Source organism: Bos mutus, chromosome 11 (genome assembly GCF_027580195.1).
Source record: "Bos mutus isolate GX-2022 chromosome 11, NWIPB_WYAK_1.1, whole genome shotgun sequence".
In the NCBI taxonomy this organism is placed as follows: Eukaryota; Metazoa; Chordata; class Mammalia; order Artiodactyla; family Bovidae; genus Bos; species Bos mutus.
Genome location: NC_091627.1, coordinates 4594032 through 4618210, shown reverse-complemented (window position 1 = coordinate 4618210; position 24179 = coordinate 4594032). Strand labels below are relative to the sequence as shown.

The following is a 24179-nucleotide window of genomic DNA, read 5'->3' as shown; positions in this document are numbered from 1 at the left end:
CCCCATGGACTGTATAGTCCATGGAATTCTCCAGGCCAGAATATTGGAGTGGGTGGCCTTTCCCTTCTTCAGGGGATCTTCCCAACCCAGGGATCAAACCCAGGTCTCCCGAATTGCAGGCAGATTCTTTACCAGCTGAGCCACAAAGGAAGCCCAAGAATATTGGAGTGGGTAGCCTATCCCTTCTCCAGGGGATCTTTCTGACCGAGGAATTGAACTGGGGTCTCCTGCATTGCAGGCAGATTCTTTACCAGCTGAGCGATGAGAGAAGCCCGGAGAGTGAAAAGGCTGGGTTAAAATTTAACATTCAAAATACTAAGATCATGGCATCCAGTTCTACCACTTCATGGCAAACAGATGGGGAAAAAGTAGAAACAGTGACAGATGTTATTTTCTTGGGTTCCAAAATCACTGCAGACAGTGACTACAGCCATGAAATTAAAAGATGCTTGCACCTTGGAAGGAAAAAGGTATGACAAACCTGGATAGCATATTAAAAAGCAGAGACAACACTTTGCCAACAGAGGTCTGTACACTCAAAGCTCTGGTTTTTCCAGTAGTCATGTACAGATGTGAGAGTTGGACCATAAAGAAGAACTGATGCACCAAAGAATTGATGCTTTTGAACTGTGGTGTGGAGAAGACGCTTGAGAGTCCCTTGGACTGCAAGGAGATCCAACCAGTCAATCCTAAAGGAAATCAACCCGAATATTCACTGGAAGGACTGATGCTGAGGCTGAAGCTCCAATATTTTGACCACTTGATGTGAAGAGCCAACTCCTTGGAAAAGATCCGACTCATTAGAAAAGACCCTGATGCTGGGAAAGATTGAGGGCAAGAGGAGAGGGGGCGGCAGAGGATGAAATGGGTTAGATGGCGTCACTGACTCAATGGACATGAGTTTGAGCAAAGTCCCAGAGACAGTGAAGGACAGGGAAGCCTTGGGTGCTACAGTTCATTGGGTTACAAAGAGTCAGACATGACTTAGTGACTGAACAATAGGAAGTTACCAAAAAAGTACAATTTTCACAGTTTTCCCAAACAGTTATGAAAAACAACTCCTTAAAAGTTCAATTTATATTGTAAACTTTTTTTGTGGCAGAAAAGCCTAAAAGTCATATTAACAGCCTTTTAATTATGAAAACATATTCATTATACCCACTGAATTATATCCTGAACAGTACAGATGACAATTCAATTTTAAACAGCAGAAAGAATAACAATGGTCTCTACCCCACTGGATACACTTAAAAGAGTGACATAATAGATTTATTTTTATTAGCCTTATTTTAAAATGTCAGTATTTACAACATATTATAAACAAAACCTTTATCAATCCTTCTGATAAAAGATTCTCAGTATCAACTTAAAATGGAGGATATGCAGCTTTTAAAAATTATTTCAAGGAGGTACCAAACAACGAAAGCTGCAGACCACAGACCTAGGGAAGAGCTGAAGGAGGAGATTGTATTTGAACGCCCTCTGGTGGAACTAGACAAAATAGGGGGAAATACTAAGTTGGCTTCCCTTGGGGCTCAGCTGGTGCAGAATCCACCTGTAATGCGGGAGGCCTGGGTTCAAGCCCTGGGTTGGGAAGAGCACCTGGAGAAGGGAACGGGTACCCACTCCAGTATTCTTGCCTAGAGAATTTCATGGACGGTGCAGTCCACGGAGTTGCAAAGAGGCAGATATGACTAAGCAACTTTCGCTTCACTTCACCAAGTTGTCAGGAAAGTTATGACCCACCTAGACAACATATTAAAAAGCAGAGACATTATTTTACTAACAAAGGTCCATCTAGTCAAGGCTATGGTTTTTCCAGTAGTCATGTATAGGTGTGAGAGTTGGACTATAAAGAAACCTGAGTGCTGAAGAGTTGATGCTTTTGAACTGTGGTGTTGGAGAAGACTCTTAAGAGTCTCTTGGACTGCAAGAAGATCCAACCAGTCAAATCCTAAAGGAGATCAGTCCAAGTGTTCATTGGAAGGACTGATGCTGAAACTAAAACTTCAATACTTTGACCACCTGATGCAGAGAGCTGACATTTGAAAAGACCCTGATGCTGGGAAAGATTGAAGGCGGGAGGAGAAGGGGACGACAGAGGATGAGATGGTTGGATGGCATCACCGACTCCATGGACATGAGTTTGAGTAAGCTCCAGGAGTTGGTGATGGACAGGGAGGCCTGGCGTGCTGCAGTCCATGGGGTGGCACAAAAGTTGGACACGACTGAGCGACTGAACTGAACTAAGTTAGCACTTCTGCTAAGATAAACCAAAGACTGTTAAAATTAGAGAAACTGAGTTATTACCCCTAAATGAGACAAAGCAGCAAATACACGTTTATCCAGCTGTGGTTCATCCAACTACGCTATACTGTCTGTGGACCACAAGAGGAACCTGACCCTTCTGGAGGAGCATCTGCTCTGACAGAGGACTCTGATGGCACTCATCTCTCAAGGGAAGCAGCAAGTGGTGCGGCTCAAAGTGTCAGGACAGAAGTGAAGATCCATACACACACCTGCAAACTCCCACTCTCTCTGGCATCAGGCTGAGCTGAGACCACATTAACTAAGTTTACTAAGGGCTGACCAATCCCACGATGTAGAAAAAATTTCTTAAAGGTCATCTTGAGAGCACACTGTGATTACTTGGGTCCTGGGCTAAGATAAGAACAGTCTGGGTGCCTAAAAGCTCCCATGAAGAAGCTGCTGGGGGACTAACAAGGTGGGGGTGAGGGGTAAGAGGAACTCTATTGTTTGTGACCTCGAAATCATTTCCATTTTGATGAAAGATAAAAACAAAACCTCAACCCAGTATGAGTAATAAGGGGCAACCTTTTGAGATCCCTGATCCTCTAGAATGTACCTACCACTAGGGTTCTCAAGTGTCCGAGGATGAAGAGGCTGTACTTGGCTCGTGTGATGGTGACATTCAATCTCTGCAAACTTGCCAGAAATCTAAGCAATAGAAGAAGAAAAAAAAAAAGTTACTTCTTTGTATGGAATGACTAGGCCATGTATCAGTGTATGTGAGACACAGGCGATATTTCTGACAGCTTTTCTTGGCTCCTTCTGCTTTAAAATCACAATGCTTTTGCACCCCTTCTCTCAACACAGGGGACCTGGCATAGGGCAATTCTCATCAAAAACAATAAACAAACGATGTCTGGAGCTTTCCTTCAAAGTGATGCACCTATTTCCTATCGTGACTTAGATATTAGAAATTTTAATGCTGTGATTTTTAAGTCTTAAAACATCCTAAAAATATGACAGAAGATCAATTATGACACATACTGTGGAGAGGAACATGCCCCTGCAAAATATATTGGATTCAATCATCTAATTTTCTCAAGTGAAAAAAGATTCACTCTGTGACATGGACACAAGGAACCAAGAAAAGCAGACCTAACAGTGGACCAACTACATAACTTAAAAAAAAACTTCATGATGTTATGTAATTTTTTATATAATTGAGCAAATGATGGTACTCTCTTAAGAGTGATTAAAAATAGACCTACTTCTGGATTATAAACAAAGCAAAAACTCAAGGATGACAGTTACCCACCCAATTGAGCCTTGTGTGGCATTTGCTCTGACGCATGTAACAATAACACAGTCTTTCTGACGCCCCTGGAAGGCATCCACGGTATCGACTTCTGCTGCCCTATTAAAGAGAAACATATTTACTGAAAAACAGTTATTAAAGCATGTCTATTCCCAGTGGAGAAGCCCTGTGCCCATTAGCCATCAGTCTCTTAATTTCCTCCCCGCCAGGCCCTGGCAACCACTCATCTATGTTCTATCTTTATGGACTTTTCTACATGGGACATAGCTCGCATGTAAATGAAGTTACAGAGCATGTGACCTTCTGTGTCAGGTTTCTTTCACTTAGCACAATGTTTTCCAAGGTTCACATGTGTCACAAAATATCCCACTACTTCATTCCTTCTACAACTGCATGGTTGCTTGTACAAATACACAATTTATCCATATACAATTTTTCGAAGTTTGCATTGTCTTTGCTTTCTAACTATCATGAATAATGTTGCTATGAACATTCCTGTACAAACTTTCCTGTGAACATTTCCCCAAAGCAGGTATGTATCCAGGAATGAAACTGCTGGTCATGTGGTAACTAAGTTTTATGAGGAACTGCCAAACTTTTCCACAATGGTTTACCATTCTGTCTTCTCACCAGCAATGTATTGTTTCAATTTCTCCACATCCTTGCCAAAATTTGTTAATGCCTGTTTTTTCAATGACTGTCATCGTGGTGGATATGAAATGGTTTGGTTATCTAATTGTAGTTCTGATTTGCATTTCCCTAATGATATATGATGTGGAATGCCTTTCAGTGTGCCTGTTGAATTTTTATTTTTTGAAAAATGCTATTCACATTTTTCAACAAAATAAGACTGTCATTTTATTATCAAGTTGTATGAGTTCTTTATATTCTGGATATAACTCATCAGATGAATAATTTGCAAGTACTTTCTCCCATTCTGTGGGTTATCTTTTCACTCTTTGATAGTGTTGTCTGAAACAAAGGCTTTTCATTTTTATGAAGACCAATTTAATTTTCCTCTGGTTACTTGTGCTTGGATATCACACCTAAGACTGTTGCCTAATCTGAGATCATATGAATTTACTTTTGTTTCCTTACACATTTTATAATTTTGTCTCTGAAGACTCAGGGCTCTAATTCGAGTTAATTACTATATACAGTGTGACACGGGGCAATATTCACTCTGTGCAGGAGGATACCTTATACTAATTCCAGCACCATTTGTTGAAAAAACTGTTCTTTCTGCACTGAATGGTCTTGGCACCCTTCTTGAAAAATCAACTGGGCACAAACGTAAGGATTTATTTGTGGAATCTCACTTCTATTAGTCTATATGTCTACCCGGATGACAGTACCACAATGTTGACAGTTTTGTAGTAAATTTTGAAAAAGTGTGAGCCCCCGAACACTGTTCTGTCAAGTTGTTTGCAGAGTACCTTACACTTCCACATGAACTTTGCAGTAAGCTTTTCCAAAACTGTAGTTTTAATTTTGATGGAGATAACGAACCTGTAGATCAGCGTGGGGAAAGGTGCCATCTTAGTAAGTCTTCCAATCCATGAACATGGACTATCTCCACTTATTTTGGAGTTCTTCAATGTCTTTCAACAACTTTTTGTACTTAGTGTAGGAGCTTTTATTTCTTTGGTTATATTTATTCCTAAGTATTTTGTTCTTTATGATGCTACCGTAAATGGAATTTAAAACAATTTTTTTCAGATTTCTCGTGGCTGCTGAATACAACTGATTTCTGCATACTGATCTTGTATCCTACAACTCTGCTGAACTTGTTTATAAGGACTAGCAGTTTGCACAAATATTGCATTTCCTTTTCTTACTTAACTGCTCTGCACAGAATTTCTAATACAATGCTGCACAAAAGCAGTGAGAGCAGACATCCTATCCTTCCTGATCATATAGGGAAAGTTTTCATCTTACCATCAAGTATGGTTTTTGAGCTATGGGTTTTTCATAGATATCTTTTATTAGCCTAAGGAAGTTCCCCTCTATTCCTAAATTTGTTGAGTATTTTTATCATGAAAGGTTGTTGTTGCACTAAAATGCTTTCACTCAAATAAATGAAATCTATTCAGATGATCACAGCCACGTGGGGTTTCCCTTTAATTATGGTACAGAACACTGACTGACTATCATATATTGAACCAACCTTGCATTCCTGAGATAAATTCCACTTGATCCTGGTCTATAATCTTTTTAATATGCTACTGCGTTCAGCTGCCATTATTTTGTTGAGAATTTTTGCATCCACATTCATAAAGGATATATTAGTCTGTAGTTCTCTTTTCTGGTGATGTCTCCATGGCTCTGGTATCAAGATAATAGTGGCCCCATAAAATGAGTAGTCTTCCCTTCTATTTTTCGAAAGCATTTGCAAAAAGACTGGTGTTAAATCTTAATGTTTGATAAATTTACCAGAGAAGCCTGGTCCTGGCTTTGTTCTCTGTTGGTAAGTGTTTGATTACTAACTCAATCTGTTTACATTTAATAGATCTATCCAATGTTTCTGGTTTTTCCCTAGTGTCAATTTTGGTAGTTTGTGTGTTTCGAGGTGCAGAAACTACGGAGTTACTGGATTTCCAATATTTAATTTTTAATTTTACTGTTGAGGTAAAAGGAGACAAAGACACGATCTTCACCCTATACATGAAGGCATTAAAAGGTTTAAATAATTTTTTCTAAGTGAAAATGTGACTATGTATATCTTGCTACAATTAGAATTTAGATTAACAAGTCATCCAACTAAATGGAAAGGTCTGGAGAGTTTCTCAGTCAATTCCACTGTCAAGTGTAATGGTGAAGACCTTCGAAAAGGCAGCAGGCACTCCGTCTACAGGTGCTACAAGTGTAACCTCACTCCCTTCTCAGCACAAGTCTGTGGAGCCAGTGTCCTGGTCTCCTTGTTCTATGTTACCAGGGTCTATGACCCTGCCCCGGGGGTTAAGTTTCATTTTCTTCTCTCCTTCCATCCCCTCTTTCTTCTTTTTAATTCAACAGAGAAACTGGAAAGAGCCATAAAAATACAGATGCCTCACCCTTTTCTATCAAACTCTTTGTCCAAATCCTTCTGAATCATTGTCTTCTGAGCCTTGTAATGGGTTATTATGCCAATGTTTCGGAAAGTAACATCCCTTCGTTTGTCTTTAATAAGTTTAATTAGTTCCATTACCAGTTTTATCTCTTGAACATTTACATATGAGCTAAATAAGATGAAAAAAAAAAATACAAGACATCAAAACTAATAGCAGTCCAATTGTTAAGTTCCACTTTGTTTCTATTACAGTAAAGGGTAGATTGGGAGGCTTTATCTTTATTCAGTCAGAAGTGATTCAAAGAGGCTGTTATAATGACCATTATTAACACTGTACATATGAATAAACAGAATAACTGCCCAGTGAAACATGAAGCTGTATGACAGAAAAGAGCTTGGAGTCAAATAAGTTTAGACACCAGCTTCTTCATTTGTTAAAACAGGGATAGCCACAGTGAGAACAAAGGTATTTATAATAATGAAGACATGACTAATGAAGAGCTCCTATTACAGATTTATTATCTTCCCAACACTGAGAAAAGAGCTTCAGATGTATCACTTTTCTCATTCCCCACCACAGGCCAAGTGGATCATGCACTAGCATTCACAGACCACCCGATCGATTCACACAATCCAACATGCTCAAAGTATCGTCCACCCTCTGCCTCACACCTTAATTCAACTGTGTTTGTATTTCTCCTTCCCAATATTTTACCCAACTGGAATAATCAATCACCACAGTAATGGCCTGGTTAATGTCTGCCTCGTGTTAGACCACAATAGCCTTGCACTGGGGCCACGTCTATTTTACTCACAACTGACTTAGCAGCAACAGCAGTGAGTTCAGCATGGATCTACTTAAGTGCTTATCACATGTTAGGTAATATAATCCCGACTAATACAATTAAGAAAGAAAAACTGAAAGACTGAAATACATAAAGATATCAGTAATTTTATGATTAAAAAGATGAATTTATCAATCCAGCTAAAAGAAAATGATTGTGCCCTGGCACTAGGCAGAGAGATTTGTATGAAACGTATTTTGAACTTAAATATAAACAAAAACAATATAAAAATTCTGACACCATCAGTGAAGACTGAAGTATAAGAGAACATACTCATTATCCCGTCTTTCTAAGCCATCTCCAACATCAAACACGAGGTAGGGTTGAAATGGCCAGTCAGATGAGCACCGACTGGTCTCTGTCCCTCTATAAAAGAGCAGCAGCATTTAGAACACAAGTCAAGTCAGAAACATTTTTTAAAATTATTACTACCATTTTTCTGTGTGTATGTGGCAGGGAGAGAGCTAGGGAAAAGGGGACAAGAAGGACTTGTCTTTAAAAAAATAAAATTTCAATACACTAAAAGAAAGTGAATTTTATTTCTATTCTAGTGCTAGGGAGAATAATCTATGTATTTAAATATAACAATTATGACTGGAAAATTACTAATACAGTACATGAAAAAAGCAAAGTATAAAATAGTAGGTAAAGCATGGTATGATTCTTTTTTCCCAAAAGAGAAAAAGGAAAAAAAAAAAAAAAAAGATGTGCATAGTACAAGGACTGGAAGTAAATATACTAAAATGTTACTAGTGATTATTTCTGGGTAGTATAAATAGGGGGGTTGGTTTTATCCCCCTTTTCATTTATCTGCATTTGCTACAATCAACATGACTTTTATAATTTAAATTATTAAACCTTTATGTTTTTAATAACAAGACTTAAGAGCACTGTAAAAGAGCTATTCTTCCTAAGCAGCCAAACCTACAAATAAAACAAGCTAACATGCAATGAGAAGAACCCACCTATTTGTTCTCAAGATTCCATCATAAATATAACTAGAAGGAAAGAGGCATATGTCCGGGTGCATCCTGTACTGGATGGTGAGCTGTAAGACGGGCAGCCTGCCAATCATGTTGTGCTCCACACTCTCCTCCAGGAGCTTGTGGAAGCGGGCCATCATCGACTGGTCATAGCCGTAGTCCTGTGCCTTCTGAAAGGGGGAAGACAAAGCAATAATTTCTAACGACTCATCTGTACTTTTCCCACTATTATAAAAACAATTACTGAGCTCTACAATGTACACAGCAAACGTACATCTAAAATGCACATGGCTTGGAGAAGGAAATGGCAACCCACTCCAGTATTCCTGCCTGGAGATTCCCATGGATAGAGGAGCCTGATGGGCTACAGTCCATGGGTTGCAAAGAGTTGGACATGACTGAGGGACTAACACTTTCACTTTCATAATGATACTAGAAGTATTGTGAATATTACATGAGATCATGTACCTGGAAGACAGACAGTAGTTATAAATTGTTTTCTTTATTTAATTCTAAAAAATAAGAGTTTTTGTAATTTTGTAGAACTGCATAGCAGCAGAGCTAGATATTCTTACATGTATTTCATCAAAGCTACAGTGTCATTGATTAAAAAGAAACTTTGGCTTCATTTTAAAATATAATTTAAAAGATATATTTTCACTTAGAAGCTTTTAAGAGTAGTTCCATGTTATAATAAAAAATAAAAAAGCTGAAAAAATAAATAAATAAAATGCACATGGCATTACCAACAACCAAAGATTCAGAGAAAGAAGATGTTTCTGACTTCCACCTTTGAAAAGCCACGGAGCGTGACTACAAAAGCTGAGGCATATTCTCCTTATTTAGAAATCCCACATACTGTTGATGAATGATGTGATCTTGTGAATGATCACAACCATCGCTATTTTGGTGCTAACAGAGGTCACCTGAAAGAACGGATGAGAAAAGCAGCAAAGAATTTTAACACAGATATTAACCATTATTTCTGGGCTGCGCTCCCACAGCTTGAAAAAATGAATGTCATTGTAAACCAGCCTCTTAAAGACCAATTTCTTCATCCATCCATCCAGGCAATATGCACTTAGCGTCTAAAGCTTCGGGTGCTGAGAGTCTAAGGTGAATAACATCGAGTGTCACAGAACTTAACATTCTAATGGAGGAGACAGACAAACTAAGTTGATTTCATAAATCCAAAAAAGGGTTACAACAAACCTGAAACCTGAAACAGAGGTAATTGACAAATGAAGAAAAGTGTCTTCATGTAATCACAGTTGGGATATACTTAGGATATACGTTTCAATGTTAGCACCATGTCAAAATTGAGAAAGAATAGTGGAAACTTTGAGTATGTTGCAGAAATGAGCACTGAAGATGTATATGCAAAGTTTTAATAAACCTGTTTCACAAACTATCAGAGTGGAGAAAGAAGACATTACTTCCTATTTGTATTATTTATGCAAGTGATTATATAAATATGCAATTTTAAATAGGTCTGTGTAATTAAATAGAATAAATATTCTTAGTGGACATTTGGCATTATCATCTATACCTCAAAAGTTTATCTATTCAAGCTAACAAAAAAACTCATTTACTTCACTCTAGGAAAAAAGAAAATGGATTTATAGGAGGTAGCACATTTACTTACAGAAAAAAAAAAAAAAAAGGTCCGTCCTACCAAATGACAGAGATTTTCATGTTTTGACATGAATGTACATTCCTGATTTATTTATTGACTGGAAAAAAGGCAGTGTGACACAGACTGATTCTGCCACCTTTACAAGGTCAAAGCTGGCACACCAAATGCATACATTCCCTGTAACTACCCAACCTTCTGAATTTGGTAACTTATTGTCTGTTACCCACTAGAATGTCAGCTTTGTAAGGGCAGAGATTTTTGTCAGTTTTCAACACTGTCATAATCCTAGAACTTAAAACAGTGCCTGAATTAGGCTAGCATTCAATAAACAGAGACTGGAGAAAAGGCAACTTTGCACATCCATGACCACAAACTGTTCAAATTATCCACTGCACTATTCACAGTAATTATTCCTAGAAATAGGGGGTCAGAAAGGCATGTTGAGAAAATTAACTTTATAATCATTTTCTGAAAATTTCTCAATAAGCCTGTATTATTTTTATAATAAGAAAAGCCCAAATATTCTTCTTCTCATTTCTGCTGTTCTTAATCAATTACCAAAGAAGGCAGTAAAGCTGAGGACTATCAACAACCCCCTTTCGCTAACTGCATGCTAAGGCCCTTCGAGAAGTCATCAGTCAATCCCTGAAACGCTGTATTAGTCACATAACGCAGTGCGGAGCTGGCTCCTCCTAACTCCCCACGAACCCTGGTGCAGCAGCTCTTCCCCACGGACAAGGTCTTAACTCCAGGTCAGGGGTACTCCTAGCCTACCCCTTCACATGGTCACGCACAAGTGCTCAGATATCAAAGAACTGCACGATCATGTTGATGATCCCAAAGTCAAAGAACAGTAACAACAAAAAACAGCAACACGCTTTCATTACATAACCAAACAGAACATAACTAAACAGAAATGCTGTGAAAATGGTCTGTTCTCTGGGACTGTTCATGCAGCCACTACTCTGCACGCACACTCTCTGTATCAGTAAAATGCTCCAATGTTATTCAGTTTCAAAACCTAGGTGGAGACCTGTGCAAGATTACCCAAAACATCCGGATCCTGACTGTGCCATGCACTTCCAGGAGCAGTTCTAGTGAGTGTTCACACAACAGGGAAGGGGACACAACCGTGCTGCTTGCTCATCTTCCCACAAGCGGAGCCCAGTCTCTTTCCTTCCACCTTCCCTTTCAGAGCGTGTGAGGAACATTATAGGATACGGAATCCTAATACTGTACACATTACTGTAAGAATAATTTATCTTACTGGTTTCCTCAAAATTTGCATATACATAAATATAAATTACGAGGTTGGGATCCTTTCCCTTGCCTTTAGAGTTTTTATCATGGGTTTGGTGGCTATGTTATGAAAACAAATCGTCCCTTAGAAGACCTGTACACTGCCTTTCTCAGAGGGACAGCCCATTGCGCATGGGACATTCTGTTCTTCAACTTCTGGTCTTTTGACACCTACATGCTCCTGTCACACACACACAAGCTCATTATGAACAAAGAATATTTTTGGAGACTTTACTATGAAGGCTCTAAACAGTGGCTGTTCTCTTTCCTCAGCCATTCCCTATTTCTCCCTGCAAGTAAGAGATGATGATCCAAGGAGGATGCCCACCCCACAAAACAAAAAACCAAAAGACCCCTTCCACTTTACAGCAACATGAATGTGAAAAAACATACCACGGAAATGACTGTGGGAGGGAGCTGCTTAGGGTCTCCTACGAGGACAAGCTTGTTGCAACGATGGATGAGCGGAGTAAGAGTTTCAACTTCACAAGACTGTCCAGCCTTGGTAAGAAAGTATAGAACGGAGATACAGTCACAGTTTTCTCTGTTACTTTTTATCCATATACAGTGTAATTCATAATGAAAGTCTTAGCCATTCAAAAACGTACACCTTCTCCTTCTGCACCAAATATCAAAAATAAAGATTTTCTTTGATTAGAAAACAATAAGAACATTCTAAATGCTTGGAGGGGGAAAAAAACCCAAAACAACCCCCCTGCTCCAACACACATACATTGTGGAAGTCAGCCATCTTTCAGGTGCCACTATCACTTGGGAAGCAGCCATAAACTGCAAGGGCCAAGTCCTGTCCCCGGTCGGTCTGTCTGTTCCCGCTGGACGTGTGCCCGACAGGGTTGTGTTTCGGCGTGCCCCACCCACCCGCCCGCTCTCCTCCTCAGGAGGCCACTTCACATTTGCAACCCTCAAGCTTCACTTCAATTTGGCAATATTTCCTTCAACTATTTCATCATCTTTTCTATTCCTTCATTTTGGTGAATACTGGATCTCGGATCTCCTGAACGGGTTCTTTATCCTTCATTTTCCATCTCTTTCTGTCTTCTGGCTCTAGATTCTAGCAAACAGTGGGTAACCAATAAATACTTGCTCAATGAATGAACTAGGAATTAGGATGAAAAGCTGAAAATATGGTGCTCAGAGCTATCCAATTATATTAAAAATGCTTCAAAAGGTAACCAGAGATATTCTAAGCAGGAGCTAGACAATCCTTGGGATGGATTTTGTTAAGATCAGGAATACCTAAGACTATAATTCCAATACTAGAAAAGCAGTTTTCATCATGGTGGTTTATTAGCAGCATATTTCAACATACAGGAATACACAGGTTTAAGAGCAGATCAAAATCAGATGCAAAAAGGCCACTATGTCAACATCTTGGCAGCCACTCTTCACCTAGGACTTCCTCCTCACAGCACTAGGCAAGAGCTATATGGCCAACTGCTCACTGACCTCATCAACGATGACACAGCTGAAGGGGACGCCTCCTTGCCCACGGAAAGCAGCCTCGAGCAGCAAGCCACCACTCGTGCTCAGCGTGCAGCAAATGATGTGTGACTCTAAGATGATGATGCTCTGTGTCTTCTGTGGGCGTCCTTGAACCTAAGAGAATAAAAGTTCATCAATGTTCACTTGTATCTAAAAACTTCTTCACTATGATAGGCCTCTTTGCACTGTAACACACTTGCCACTTATGTGGCAGAAAAATGTTCAGTAAATGTCAGGTGGGAACCTGCAATCTAGGAAACAGCAGCACTCAAGGTACTCAGAAGCCATCAGAGAGGACAGTCTGCAGGGGAGTCTAATCTCGGAACGTGATTTCAGCACGTTAAGAAAAATTTATTCAGGGTTTAATTTGGTCAAAGTAAACTTAAAATTCTTATAGCCTGATGTATGTGGGAAGGTATCAGAATAAGAAAGACTAAATAATTCTACTGAACTGTGAAGCAATTATCTGAGTAAAACCAGGAACAAAACTAAGCCTGAACATACCCTTTTCTGTTAGTTTTAGCATGTAACCTTATTCCTTCTTTTATAAGAACCAGTACCAACAAAAACACCTGTGAAACTCATAAGCACTCTACTCCCACAGAACTAACGACCACCTTGGTCCACGTCTATATAATGGAATAAACTGAGATGGAGCCTGAGTCTCATCAGAGATTCAGTTAGTCTATTTCTGCTCCTGAAAAGCTGGAGCTGAGCATATGACAGACTCAAACCTGCACTCTTGGAGGCAGGTCTGTGAGAAGGTGGTGGCAGCTGTGGCCCTCCCTCCAGTGCTCATATGCTAACTGCCATATCCCTCTCCATACAGCCAGCATCATGGTCAAACTGCAAGTGCAATTAATTTAACAACCCACAGAACAATGTGATCAGTGGCAAAAAACCGTAACACCAGTAAACAAAGACTTCATCCTGAAATATGGAAAGATTAATTTTGGGCTGAGTTTAAACTTTAATAGCTTTCCACATAATTTTTATTGGAGAAGGAAATGGCAACCCACTCTACTGTTCTTGCCTGGAGAATCCCAGGGACAGGGGAGCCTGGTGGGCTGCCATCTATGGGGTCGCACAGTGTCGGACACGACTGAAGCGACTTAGCAGCAGCAGCACATAATTTTTAATTGAAATAAACTGCTAGTGGAAATATGCATTAAATTGAACTATATTCATTTAGCCACACAGAAGTCAAAAATATATTCAAGACAAAAATCTCAGCTCAAAAATACAAATGCCATTACCAGTTCATAGTACCCTCTCTCCCTTACCCCCAGTTCATTTCATTAGGGCTCTATGCTGGCCATTCTAGCTTCGACTCATCTAAACTTGAGTTGATATTTTTATATCCAAAGAATACTGGGGGAAAAGTTATACATGCTATAAAAGAATTTTTGTGATCAAAAACAAGTAAAAAGAGCTTATGCTTTCAGCTAAAAATTGAGGGAAAAAAGGCACTTTTCTTGTGCCACATCCCAGTCACTGTTGGTCTACCTGAATTCAGACATGTAATTTTCTTTCTTCTTTATTTTTAATACAGGAAAACCCTACAAATTTAGTTTCATTAATTATTCATATGACAATTACCATAAATTTCTGGGTGGGAGAGTAGAACACTGAGTTTCAGAAAAAACTATAAATGTACAAGCAGTTACACCATTTTCTCTATTTTTGTATATGCTTGATATTAATTTTTCATTATAAAAAAATTTTATTGATTTATATACATTGTGACCACACATGCAGCTTGAGGGATCTGAGTTCCCTGAAAAAGGGATTGGATTCACATCCTCTGCATGGACGTGCAGAGTCCTAATCACTGGACCACCGGGAATTCTCAGATTTTAAATGTAACTAAGAAAAGACCATAGGCTGTCTGAATGAACTATTTCATAATTTAAAAAAAGAAATGCCAGGAAAATGCTACAGATGAACTACTTACCTCTTTAATTTTAGAAGCAAGCTCCTGCCTTTCTTTTGAAACTCTGGCAATTTTTCCATCTAATTCTTGCCTCTGGAAAAAATTAGACTGCTATCATTAAACTAAGCATTTTAAAACGCTTTCCAATGAACTGCCTCACATTTCAAAAAGAAGAGCCAGTACTTTACCAATGAAAAACTGATTCGCCCAGTGTGTTTCCCCTACCAGTCTCTCTATACTACTGTGTATCAGAGTTGAGCTAAGCTACTCCAGGGCACTGCTGCCCTGACATCCATTGTGTTTGGCAAGGTGCCTGCCGTGACTTCAAACTGACACTCGCCCCTCACTCTTGCAAATGTCTTATATAGCACCCAGAGAGTCACCAGCAAATGATCGCTCTTGTCGATGCTGTTTCGTTCCAGCACCTGTATGCCTTATACGTGACCTTGAAATAAAACCCTCCAAGAAACTTACCAAAACCCTGCTCTTTCCATTCAAACTGCCCAATTCAGCCTAGTCTGGATATGTCAAAACACTCCAACCATGGACCCTGATAGAGATATGTGGCCCAGGGCCTGCCTCTGTCTGCACTCTGCATGGACCTCCTGCGTGGCCCCTCAAGGTATGCTATGTACCTCCTCCAGGACCTGTGAGTAATAAATCTATTGCAACTTCTCCTGTGGTCTGTTTTTAAACCTCAGCTCATTACCCAGCAACCCAACAACTAACACTCCACATTCCATTCAGTAGGTGTTAATTAGCCAGACATCCTGGAATGTGAAGTCAAGTGGGCCTTAGAAAGCATCACTACGAACAAAGCTAGTGGAGGTGATGGAATTCCAGTGGAGCTATTCCAAATCCTGAAAGACGATGCTGTGAAAGTGCTGCACTCAATATGCCAGCACATTTGGAAAACTCAGCAGTGGCCACAAGACTGGAAAAGGTCAGTGTTCACTCCAATCCCAAAGAAAGGCAATGCCAAAGAATGCTCAAACTACCGCATAACTGCACTCATCTCACACGCTAGTAAAGTAATGCTCAAAATTCTCCAAGCCAGGCTTCAGCAATACATGAACCGTGAACTTCCAGATGTTCAAGCTGGTTTTAGAAAAGGCAGAGGAACCAGAGATCAAATTGCCAACATCCGCTGGATCATTGAAAAAGGAAGAGTTCCAGAAAAACCTCTATTTCTGCTTTATTGACTATGCCAAAGCCTTTGACTGCGTGAATCAGATTAAACTGTGGAAAATTCTTCAAGAGATGGCAATACCAGACCACCTGACCTGCCTCTTGAGAAACCTATATGCAGGTCAGGAAGCAACAGTTACAACTGGACATGGAACAACAGACTGGTTCCAAATAGGAAAAGGAGTACGTCAAGGCTGTATATCGTCACCCTGCTTATTTAACTTCTATGCAGAGTACATCATGAGAAATGCTGGGCTGGAAGAAGCACAAGCTGGAATCAAGATTGCCAGGAGAAATATCAATCACCTCAGATATGCAGATGACACCACCCTTATGGCAGAAAGGGAAGAGGAACTAAAAAGCCTCTTGATGAAAGTGAAAGTGGAGAGTGAAAAAGTTGGCTTAAAGCTCAACATTCAGAAAACGAAGATCACGGCATCTGGTCCCATCACTTCATGGGAAATAGATGGAGAAACAGTGGAAACAGTGTCAGACTTTATTTTGGGGGGCTCCAAAATCACTGCAGATGGTGACTGCAGCCATGAAATTAAGACGCTTACTCCTTGGAAGAAAAGTTATGACCAACCTAGACAGCATATTGAAAAGCAGAGACATTACTTTGCCAACAAAGGTCTGTCTAGTCAAGGCTATGGTTTTTCCAGTGGTCATTTATGGATGTGAGAGTTGGACTGTGAAGAAAGCTGAACACCGAAGAATTGATGCTTTTGAATTGTGGTGTTGGAGAAGACTCTTGAGAGTCCCTTGGACTGCAAGGAGATCCAACCAGTCCATTCTGAAGGAGATCAGCCCTGGGTGTTCTTTGGAAGGACTGACGCTAAAGCTGAAACTCCAGTACTTTGGCCACCTCATGCGAAGAGTTGACTCACTGGAAAAGACTCCGATGCTGGGAGGGATTGGGGGCAGGAGGAGAAGGGGATGACAGAGGATGAGATGGCTGGATGGCATTACCGACTCGATGGACATGAGTTTGGGTGAACTCCAGGAGTTGGTGATGGACAGGGAGGCCTGGCGAGCTGCGATTCATGGGGTCGCAGAGTCGGACACGACTGAGCAACTGAACTGAATTAGATAAATTCTCTTTTTTTGACCACACAGTGAAGTATGTGGGATCTTAGTTCCTCAGCCAGGGATTGAACCTGTACCCTCTGCAGTGGAAAGCTCAGATTCTTAACCACTGGACCACCAGGGAAGTCTGATAAATTCTTAATACTGTATTTAAGATGCAGATCTGTCCAAGGTATTGTAGGTTGGCTCTTCCTGTCTGCCTAGCAGGCCAACCCTTGGCACATCATTTACCTGTTACCAACTGCTGCTGTCTTCAGGCTACAACAGCAGAGTTGAATGGCTAAAAGAGACTCTACATAGGCCTGTAAAGTCTAAAATATTTACTATCTGGTCCTTTAAAAAACACGTTTAACTCCTAATGTAAAGATACCATTTTTGTATACATCTTTTACACAAATTATATACTATTTCACAACAAAAGAACAGCATCAAATACTCAACTAGTTTATCTATGAGCTGTTATAAACACTGATCAAGAAATGTTTAGATACCTGCGATTCCCTTCCACCTCGGCATAAAGCACGCTGGCGGGAAAGTTCATCAAGTTGACGATCAAGAAATTCCTTTCTTTTGTGCATCTCCTGAACATGAGACGGTAAGTCTTTTTCTTTAAAGAAAATAAAAAGACAAAGAATTTCTCATTCTAACAAATATATACATATTCACACACAATGAGAAGGAAAACTAGCTTTCAAAATCAGACTATTTCTAGGGTCTCCAAATTACCTTTAATGCCCAAGCCAACTATACAACAAGAAAAAAATAAATTAGTATATACCTTTATTGCATACTTACTCATTCTGTGGTTAACTTGACTGTCCAAACTGAATTTCAGGACCTCATTATTAATAGACTTTTCTGGACCTAGACGTACTAAATTTATATCTCCACAGTTTCCTGTTGATAAAAGTCACACAGAGATTAGTAAGAACACTGACAATCTCTGTACATAATAACTGTTTTTTAGCAAAATATTAACAATCAGAGAAGGGAGCTAGCATGAACTATTAATCAACCAGACATCTGGAACTGTGCTAAAGGCTCCACATATATCCTTTTAGATAAAGCTTTATAAAAACCCCTAAAAGACAAGGACTTATTTCCGCCTAATAAAAGCTACTGCTACTGCTGCTAAGTCGCTTCAGTCGTCCGACTCTGTGTGACCCCATAGACGGCAGCCCACCAGGCTCCCCCGTCCCTGGGATTCTCCAGGGAAGAACACGGGAGTGCGTTGCCATTTCCTTCTCCAATGCATGAAAGTGAAAAAATAAAGAAGTCGCTCAGTCGTGTCCGACTCCTAGCAACCCCAAGGACTACAGCCCTCCAGGCCCCTCCGTCCATGGGATTTTCCAGGCAAGAGTACTGGAGTGGGGTGCCATTGCCTGGGGTTGCACAAATAGTATATAGCAGAGATGAGATTCTATTACACTACTGTTCCTCAAACTATGTTCTATTCAACAATCCATGGAAAAATTCGTTTGGAAAATGGCTGAGTTAAAAATAAACAGATTTCTTAACCTCAGGATATTTCAAAAATGAAGATGTTTATCTTTTAATACATGTCTGAATTCCCCAAATGAAATCTTTTGGGACCACCAATCAAATCCTTTTCTGTAGAATACTCAGAACCAAGATTCTGAAACTCTGCTCCACATCACAATGCCACCTCAGGATCTAAGGGACAGAAGGTGCTGGAAATTCTGGTAATTTCAAAAACTGTCAGCATCATTTGAACTGGTTTACTAACCACATTTTTAATTCTAGGTTAGTACACTCAGGTATTATTTAGTCTAAAAATCTCCCACTGCTTCACTGAACTAAATAACATCAACCAAGCAGTATTTATTAGCACCTATCCCAACCTAACATGTCATGTGACTTGCTTGCTGTCTCCTTTCCCTGAATCCCAAGCCCCAGAGAATCAGGTTTTGTTTTGGTCATTGCCTAGAACAGCAGCTGGCACACAGTAAATACAATAAACGTGCTGAATGAATAAATTAACAATTTATTATACAGTTGTCTACATGTATCTGTATTCCTAGTTCAGCTCCTTCTTCTAAATTTGAAGCCATCTTCTCTGGCCAACATTTACTTGAAAGTTTCAAAACTGCTAAGTTGATTATCTGCCAGAAAGGTGATGAGATTTATACCCACTCTAAGCACCTCAAAATACTTCAGAAATTAAAACAGAATCCTTTAAATTGCAGAGTGAGCTCAGAAGGATGTAAAAGAAATTCCTAGGGGCGAAAAACAGAGAAAGGTGAAAACCAGATATGAAAGCCCCTGAGCTGCTGTGGCTTCCCTGGAGGGAGAAGGATGAGAGCCCATCACTGTCCAGGTGCTGAGGTATTGGGTTTTTTAATTCACATACAACAAAACACAAGGATTTAAAAATTAGCAAAAGTCACTCAAATGCAGAAAACTTGAATAAATCAACAATTAAAGACATTCAGCAGACAAAAACTTATCCATCTGTCAAAAAACAGACCAAAAAGTAAAAAGAGAACAACAAACACCAAAACAATACTAAAAACAGATTAACTTTCAAGGAACAGATAATCACTTACACAAAACATTGCAAATAAATGTCTGTATAAAATTCAGCACCCATTCATAAAAAAAAGCTAATGAAAAACGGACTTCTTTAACCCAATAAAGGGTATAAACCAAATCCCACAAACATATATATCAGATGCATTGGAAAAAAAAAAAAAGTACTGAAAAATAAGGAAAAAAGCTCTCTTTACCGACAGAGATGTCATTTTCTAACCAAAAAAGTTAAAACCTAGACCCGGCATTTGTCCCACCTTCATCCAGCCTTGTCGTGTTGTCAATGGACACCTGAAAAAGTGCTTATTACCCCTCCTCAGGAAAAGGAAAGTGAAAACAGCACCCTGCCCACTGTCTGGGCACTGTTCTCAGTGTGGGATCTGACACAACCACTTTCTAGAAGGATCTGGCACTATCTAGAAGATGCACAAATCCTTCAACCCAGCATTTTCACTTCTAGGTGTATACACGCTGCTGCTGCTGCTGCTGCTGACGCTAGACCAGCGCTTTTATGAGGCACACTTTACATTGTACTGAAAGCAGTACACTCACACTTCACCAGTAAAATAGGTTTCACAGAATACTACTTACCCCGCTCATTAACTATGCTCTAATCTTTTCTGTTTCCCTCTGTTCTGTTCTATCTTATATAAGTATGCTGGTTCTGATCTCCCTAAACTGATTTCACAATCCAGTGACTGGTCACAAGCCACACTGTGAGAGAAGCACTGTCCTGGAAGGCCACATGAACGAAATTCGGGAGATGTCAATAAGCCAGAACTGGCTCACTTTTTGTCATTCAAAGCTCCCCACACTAAACACTGAAAACAAATTAAAAGCCTACATAAATATCATACCCATAGGATTCTTCTTGTCTTTACACTTTTCTTTGAATTCAAGGATAATTTTTTTCATAAGTTCATCAACAGCTGCATTGGAAGGAGCACATACGAGGACACGGTTTTGCTTGATTTTGGCGTTGGAGTTTTCATCTGAATACCCCCTCCTCTGGTTCTGCAATTTGCATCAAACAAAAAGTCCTGATGAGTTCTATTACACAATGTTATAGTTCTTTCCTACTTTCACATATATTCAAAAGTTCCTATAATAAAAATAAAAAGCACCTGCATCTTCATTTCAGTTCAGTCGCTCATTCATGTATGACTCTGCGCCCCATGTATCACAGCACATCAGGCCTCCCTGTCCGTCACCAACTCCCAGAGTTCACTCAGACTCATGCCCATCAAGTCGGTGATGCCATCCAGCCATCTAATCCTCTGTTATCCCCTTCTCCTCCTGCCCCCAATCCCTCCCAGCATCAGTGTTTTCCAATGAGTCAGCTCTTCGCATGAGGTGGCCAAAGTACTGGAGTTTCAGCTTTAGCATCATTCCTTCCAAAGAATTCCCAGGGCTGATCTCCTTCAGAATGGACTGGTTGGATCTCCTTGCAGTCCAAGGGACTCTCAAGAGTCTTCTCCAACACCACAGTTCAAAAGCATCAATTCTTCAGTGCTCAGCCTTCTTCACAGTCCAACTCTCACATCCATACATGACCGCTGGAAAAACCATACCCTTGATTAGACGGACCTTTGTTGGCAAAGTAATGTCTCTGCTTTTCAATATGCTATCCAGGTTGGTCGTAACTTTCCTTCCAAGGAGTAAGCGTCTTAATTTCATGGCTGCAATCACCATCTGCAGTGATTTTGGGGCCCCAAAATATAAAGTCTGACACTGTTTCCACTGTTTCCCCTTCTATTTCCCATGAAGTGATGGGACCGGATGCCATGATCTTTATTTTCTGAATGTTGAGCTTTAAGCCAACTTTTTCACTCTCCACTTTCACTTTCATCAAGAGGCTTTTTAGTTCCTCTTCCCTTTCTGCCATAAGGATGGTGTCATCTGCATATCTGAGGTGATTGATATTTCTTCCGGCAATCTTGATTCCAGCTTGTGCTTCTTCCAGCCCAGCGTTTCTCATGATGTACTCTGCATAGAAGTTAAATAAGCAGGGTGACGATATACAGCCTTGACGTACTCCTTTTCCTATTTGGAACCAGTCTGTTGCTCCATGTCCAGTTCTAACTGTTGCTTCCTGACCTGCATATAGATTTCTCAAGAGGCAGGTCAGGTGGTCTGGGATTGCCATCTCTTGAAGAATTTTCCACAGTTTATTGTGATTCAGACAAAGGCTTTGGCATAGTCAATAAAGCAGAAATAGAGGTTTTTCTGGAACTCTTCCTTTTTCCATGATCCAGCAGATGTTGGCAATTTGATCTCTGGTTCCTCTGCCTTTTCTAAAACCAGCTTGAACATCTGGAAGTTCACAGTTCACGTATTGCTGAAGCCTGGCTTGGAGAATTTTGAGCATTACTTTACTAGCGTATGAGATGATGTAATTGTGCGGTAGTTTGAGCATTCTTTGGCATTGCCTTTCTTTGGGATTGGAGTGAACACTGACCTTTTCCAGTCTTGTGGCCACTGCTGTTTTCCAAATTTGCTGGCATATTGAGTGTAGCACTTTCACAGCATCATCTTTCAGGATTTGAAATAGCTCCACTGGAATTCCATCACCTCCACTAGCTTTGTTCGTAGTGATGCTTTCTAAGGCCCACTTGACTTCACATTCCAGGATGTCTGGCTCTAGGTCAGTGATCACACCATAGTGATTATCTGGGTCATGAAGATCTTTTTTGTACAGTTCTTCTGTGTATTCTTGCCACCTCTTCTTAATATCTTCTGCTTCTGTTAGGTCCATACCATTTCTGTCCTTTATAGAGCCCATCTTTGCATGAAATGTTCCCTTGGTATCTCTAATTTTCTTGAAGAGATCCCTAGTCTTTCCCATTCTGTTGTTTTCCTCTATTTCTTTGCATTGATCGCTGAGGAAGGCTTTCTTATCTCTCCTTGCTATTCTTTGGAACTCTGCATTCAGATGCTTATCTTTCCTTTTCTCCTTTGCTTTTCGCTTCTCTTCTTTTCACAGCTATTTGTAAGGCCTCCCCAGACAGCCATTTTGCTTTTTTGCATTTCTTTTCCATGGGGATGGTCTTGAACCCTGTCTCTTGTACAATGTCACAAACCTCCATCCATAGTTCATCAGGCACTGTGCCTATCAGATCTAGTCCCTTAAATCTATTTCTCAATTCCACTGTATATTTATAAGGAATTTGATTTAGGTCATACCTGAATGGTCTAGTGATTTTCCCTACTTTCTTCAATTTAAGTCTGAATTTGGCAATAAGGACTTCATGGTCTGAGCCACAGTGAGCTTCTGGTCTTGTTTTTTGCTGACTGTATAGAGCTTCTCCATCTTTGGCTGCAAAGAATATAATCAACCTGATTTCGTTGTTGACCACCTGGTGATGTCCATGTGTAGAGTCTTCTCTTGTGTCATTGGAAGAGGGTGTTTGCTATGAGCAGTGCGTTCTCTTGGCAAAACTCTTTTAGCCTTTGCCCTGCTTCATTCCGTACTCCAAGGCCAAATTTGCCTGTTACTTTAGGTGTTTCTTGACTTCCTACTTTTGCATTCCAGTCACCTATAATGAAAAGGACATCTTTTTGGGTGTTAGTTCTAAAAGGTCTTGCAGGTCTTCATAGAACCATTCAACTTCAGCTTCTTCAGCGTTATTGGTTGGGGCATAGACTTGGATTACTGTGATATTGAATGGTTTGCCTTGGAAACGAACAGAGATCATTCTGTCATTTTTGAGACTGCATCCAAGTACTGCATTTTGGACTCCTGTTGACCATGAGGGCTACTCCATTTCTTCTAAGGGATTCCTGCCCACAGTAGTAGATATAATGGTCATCTGAGTTAAATTCATCCATTCCAGTCCATTTTAGTTTGCTGATTCCTAGAATGTCAACGTTCACTCTTGCATCTTACACTGATACTAAAAACTTACTGTGAACAGCTCCATCCCAATACAAAATAAAAAGTTTAAAAAAATTACTCAGTCATAAAATTTTATCGTTAACTTTTCTGAGCCTTACCTTATTATCCACTGATTTTATTCAATACCCAATCCAACCAAAATGCAGCCCAGGGATAGATAAATCCAGGATGGTCTCCTGGTATCAGCTATGGCCACTAACAAAGCCAGGAGACCACCATTCTAGCCCTCAGGAGTGATTGCACACAAAACAGTATTTTCTGCCTTTTTATTTCTTATAACCTTCTCCATCTCTGCTAACCCTTTATCCGATACGGTTCCACACAGTATCAAAAGGCACTTTAGTACTTAATCACACGTTAGTTAAATCTAGTGATGTGAAATGATATATTCAATTAAGAATGCTGCTGCCCTCACAAACACTTTACCTCTGTCAGCAGGCGGTACAGGATGCCAACAATGGTTTTTGATTTTCCTGTTCCAGGTGGTCCATGAATCAGACAGATCTTGGCAACTGATGGGGAGTGTTTCACCATGGCACATGCAGTTTCTATCGCTTTCTTCTGGTCTTCATTGAAATCTTTTAAGTAGGCAACCTATATGAAAGACATTAGTGAGAATGACTTTTTCTTCCTGTGGTTGCCCAGGA

At 40.0% G+C, this 24179-nt stretch overlaps 1 protein-coding gene across 4 annotated transcripts in view; it reads right to left on the bottom strand.

Moving 5' to 3' along the window:
- The window catches only part of SETX (senataxin), an 88349-nt gene that overhangs the window by 6008 nt on the left and 58162 nt on the right, over window positions 1-24179 (bottom strand). For all 4 annotated transcript variants that reach the window (XM_070378782.1, XM_070378781.1, XM_070378783.1 and 1 more), the window contains 12 exons: window positions 23959-24126; window positions 20495-20651; window positions 17883-17984; window positions 17579-17694; window positions 14835-14906; window positions 12845-12994; window positions 11771-11878; window positions 8425-8612; window positions 7733-7825; window positions 6619-6783; window positions 3566-3664; window positions 2871-2958 (listed from right to left, as the gene is read on the bottom strand). In XM_070378782.1, coding sequence (XP_070234883.1) covers window positions 2871-2958; window positions 3566-3664; window positions 6619-6783; window positions 7733-7825; window positions 8425-8612; window positions 11771-11878; window positions 12845-12994; window positions 14835-14906; window positions 17579-17694; window positions 17883-17984; window positions 20495-20651; window positions 23959-24126 — 1506 coding nt within the window. The remainder of the gene's footprint in view (window positions 1-2870; window positions 2959-3565; window positions 3665-6618; window positions 6784-7732; window positions 7826-8424; window positions 8613-11770; window positions 11879-12844; window positions 12995-14834; window positions 14907-17578; window positions 17695-17882; window positions 17985-20494; window positions 20652-23958; window positions 24127-24179) is intronic.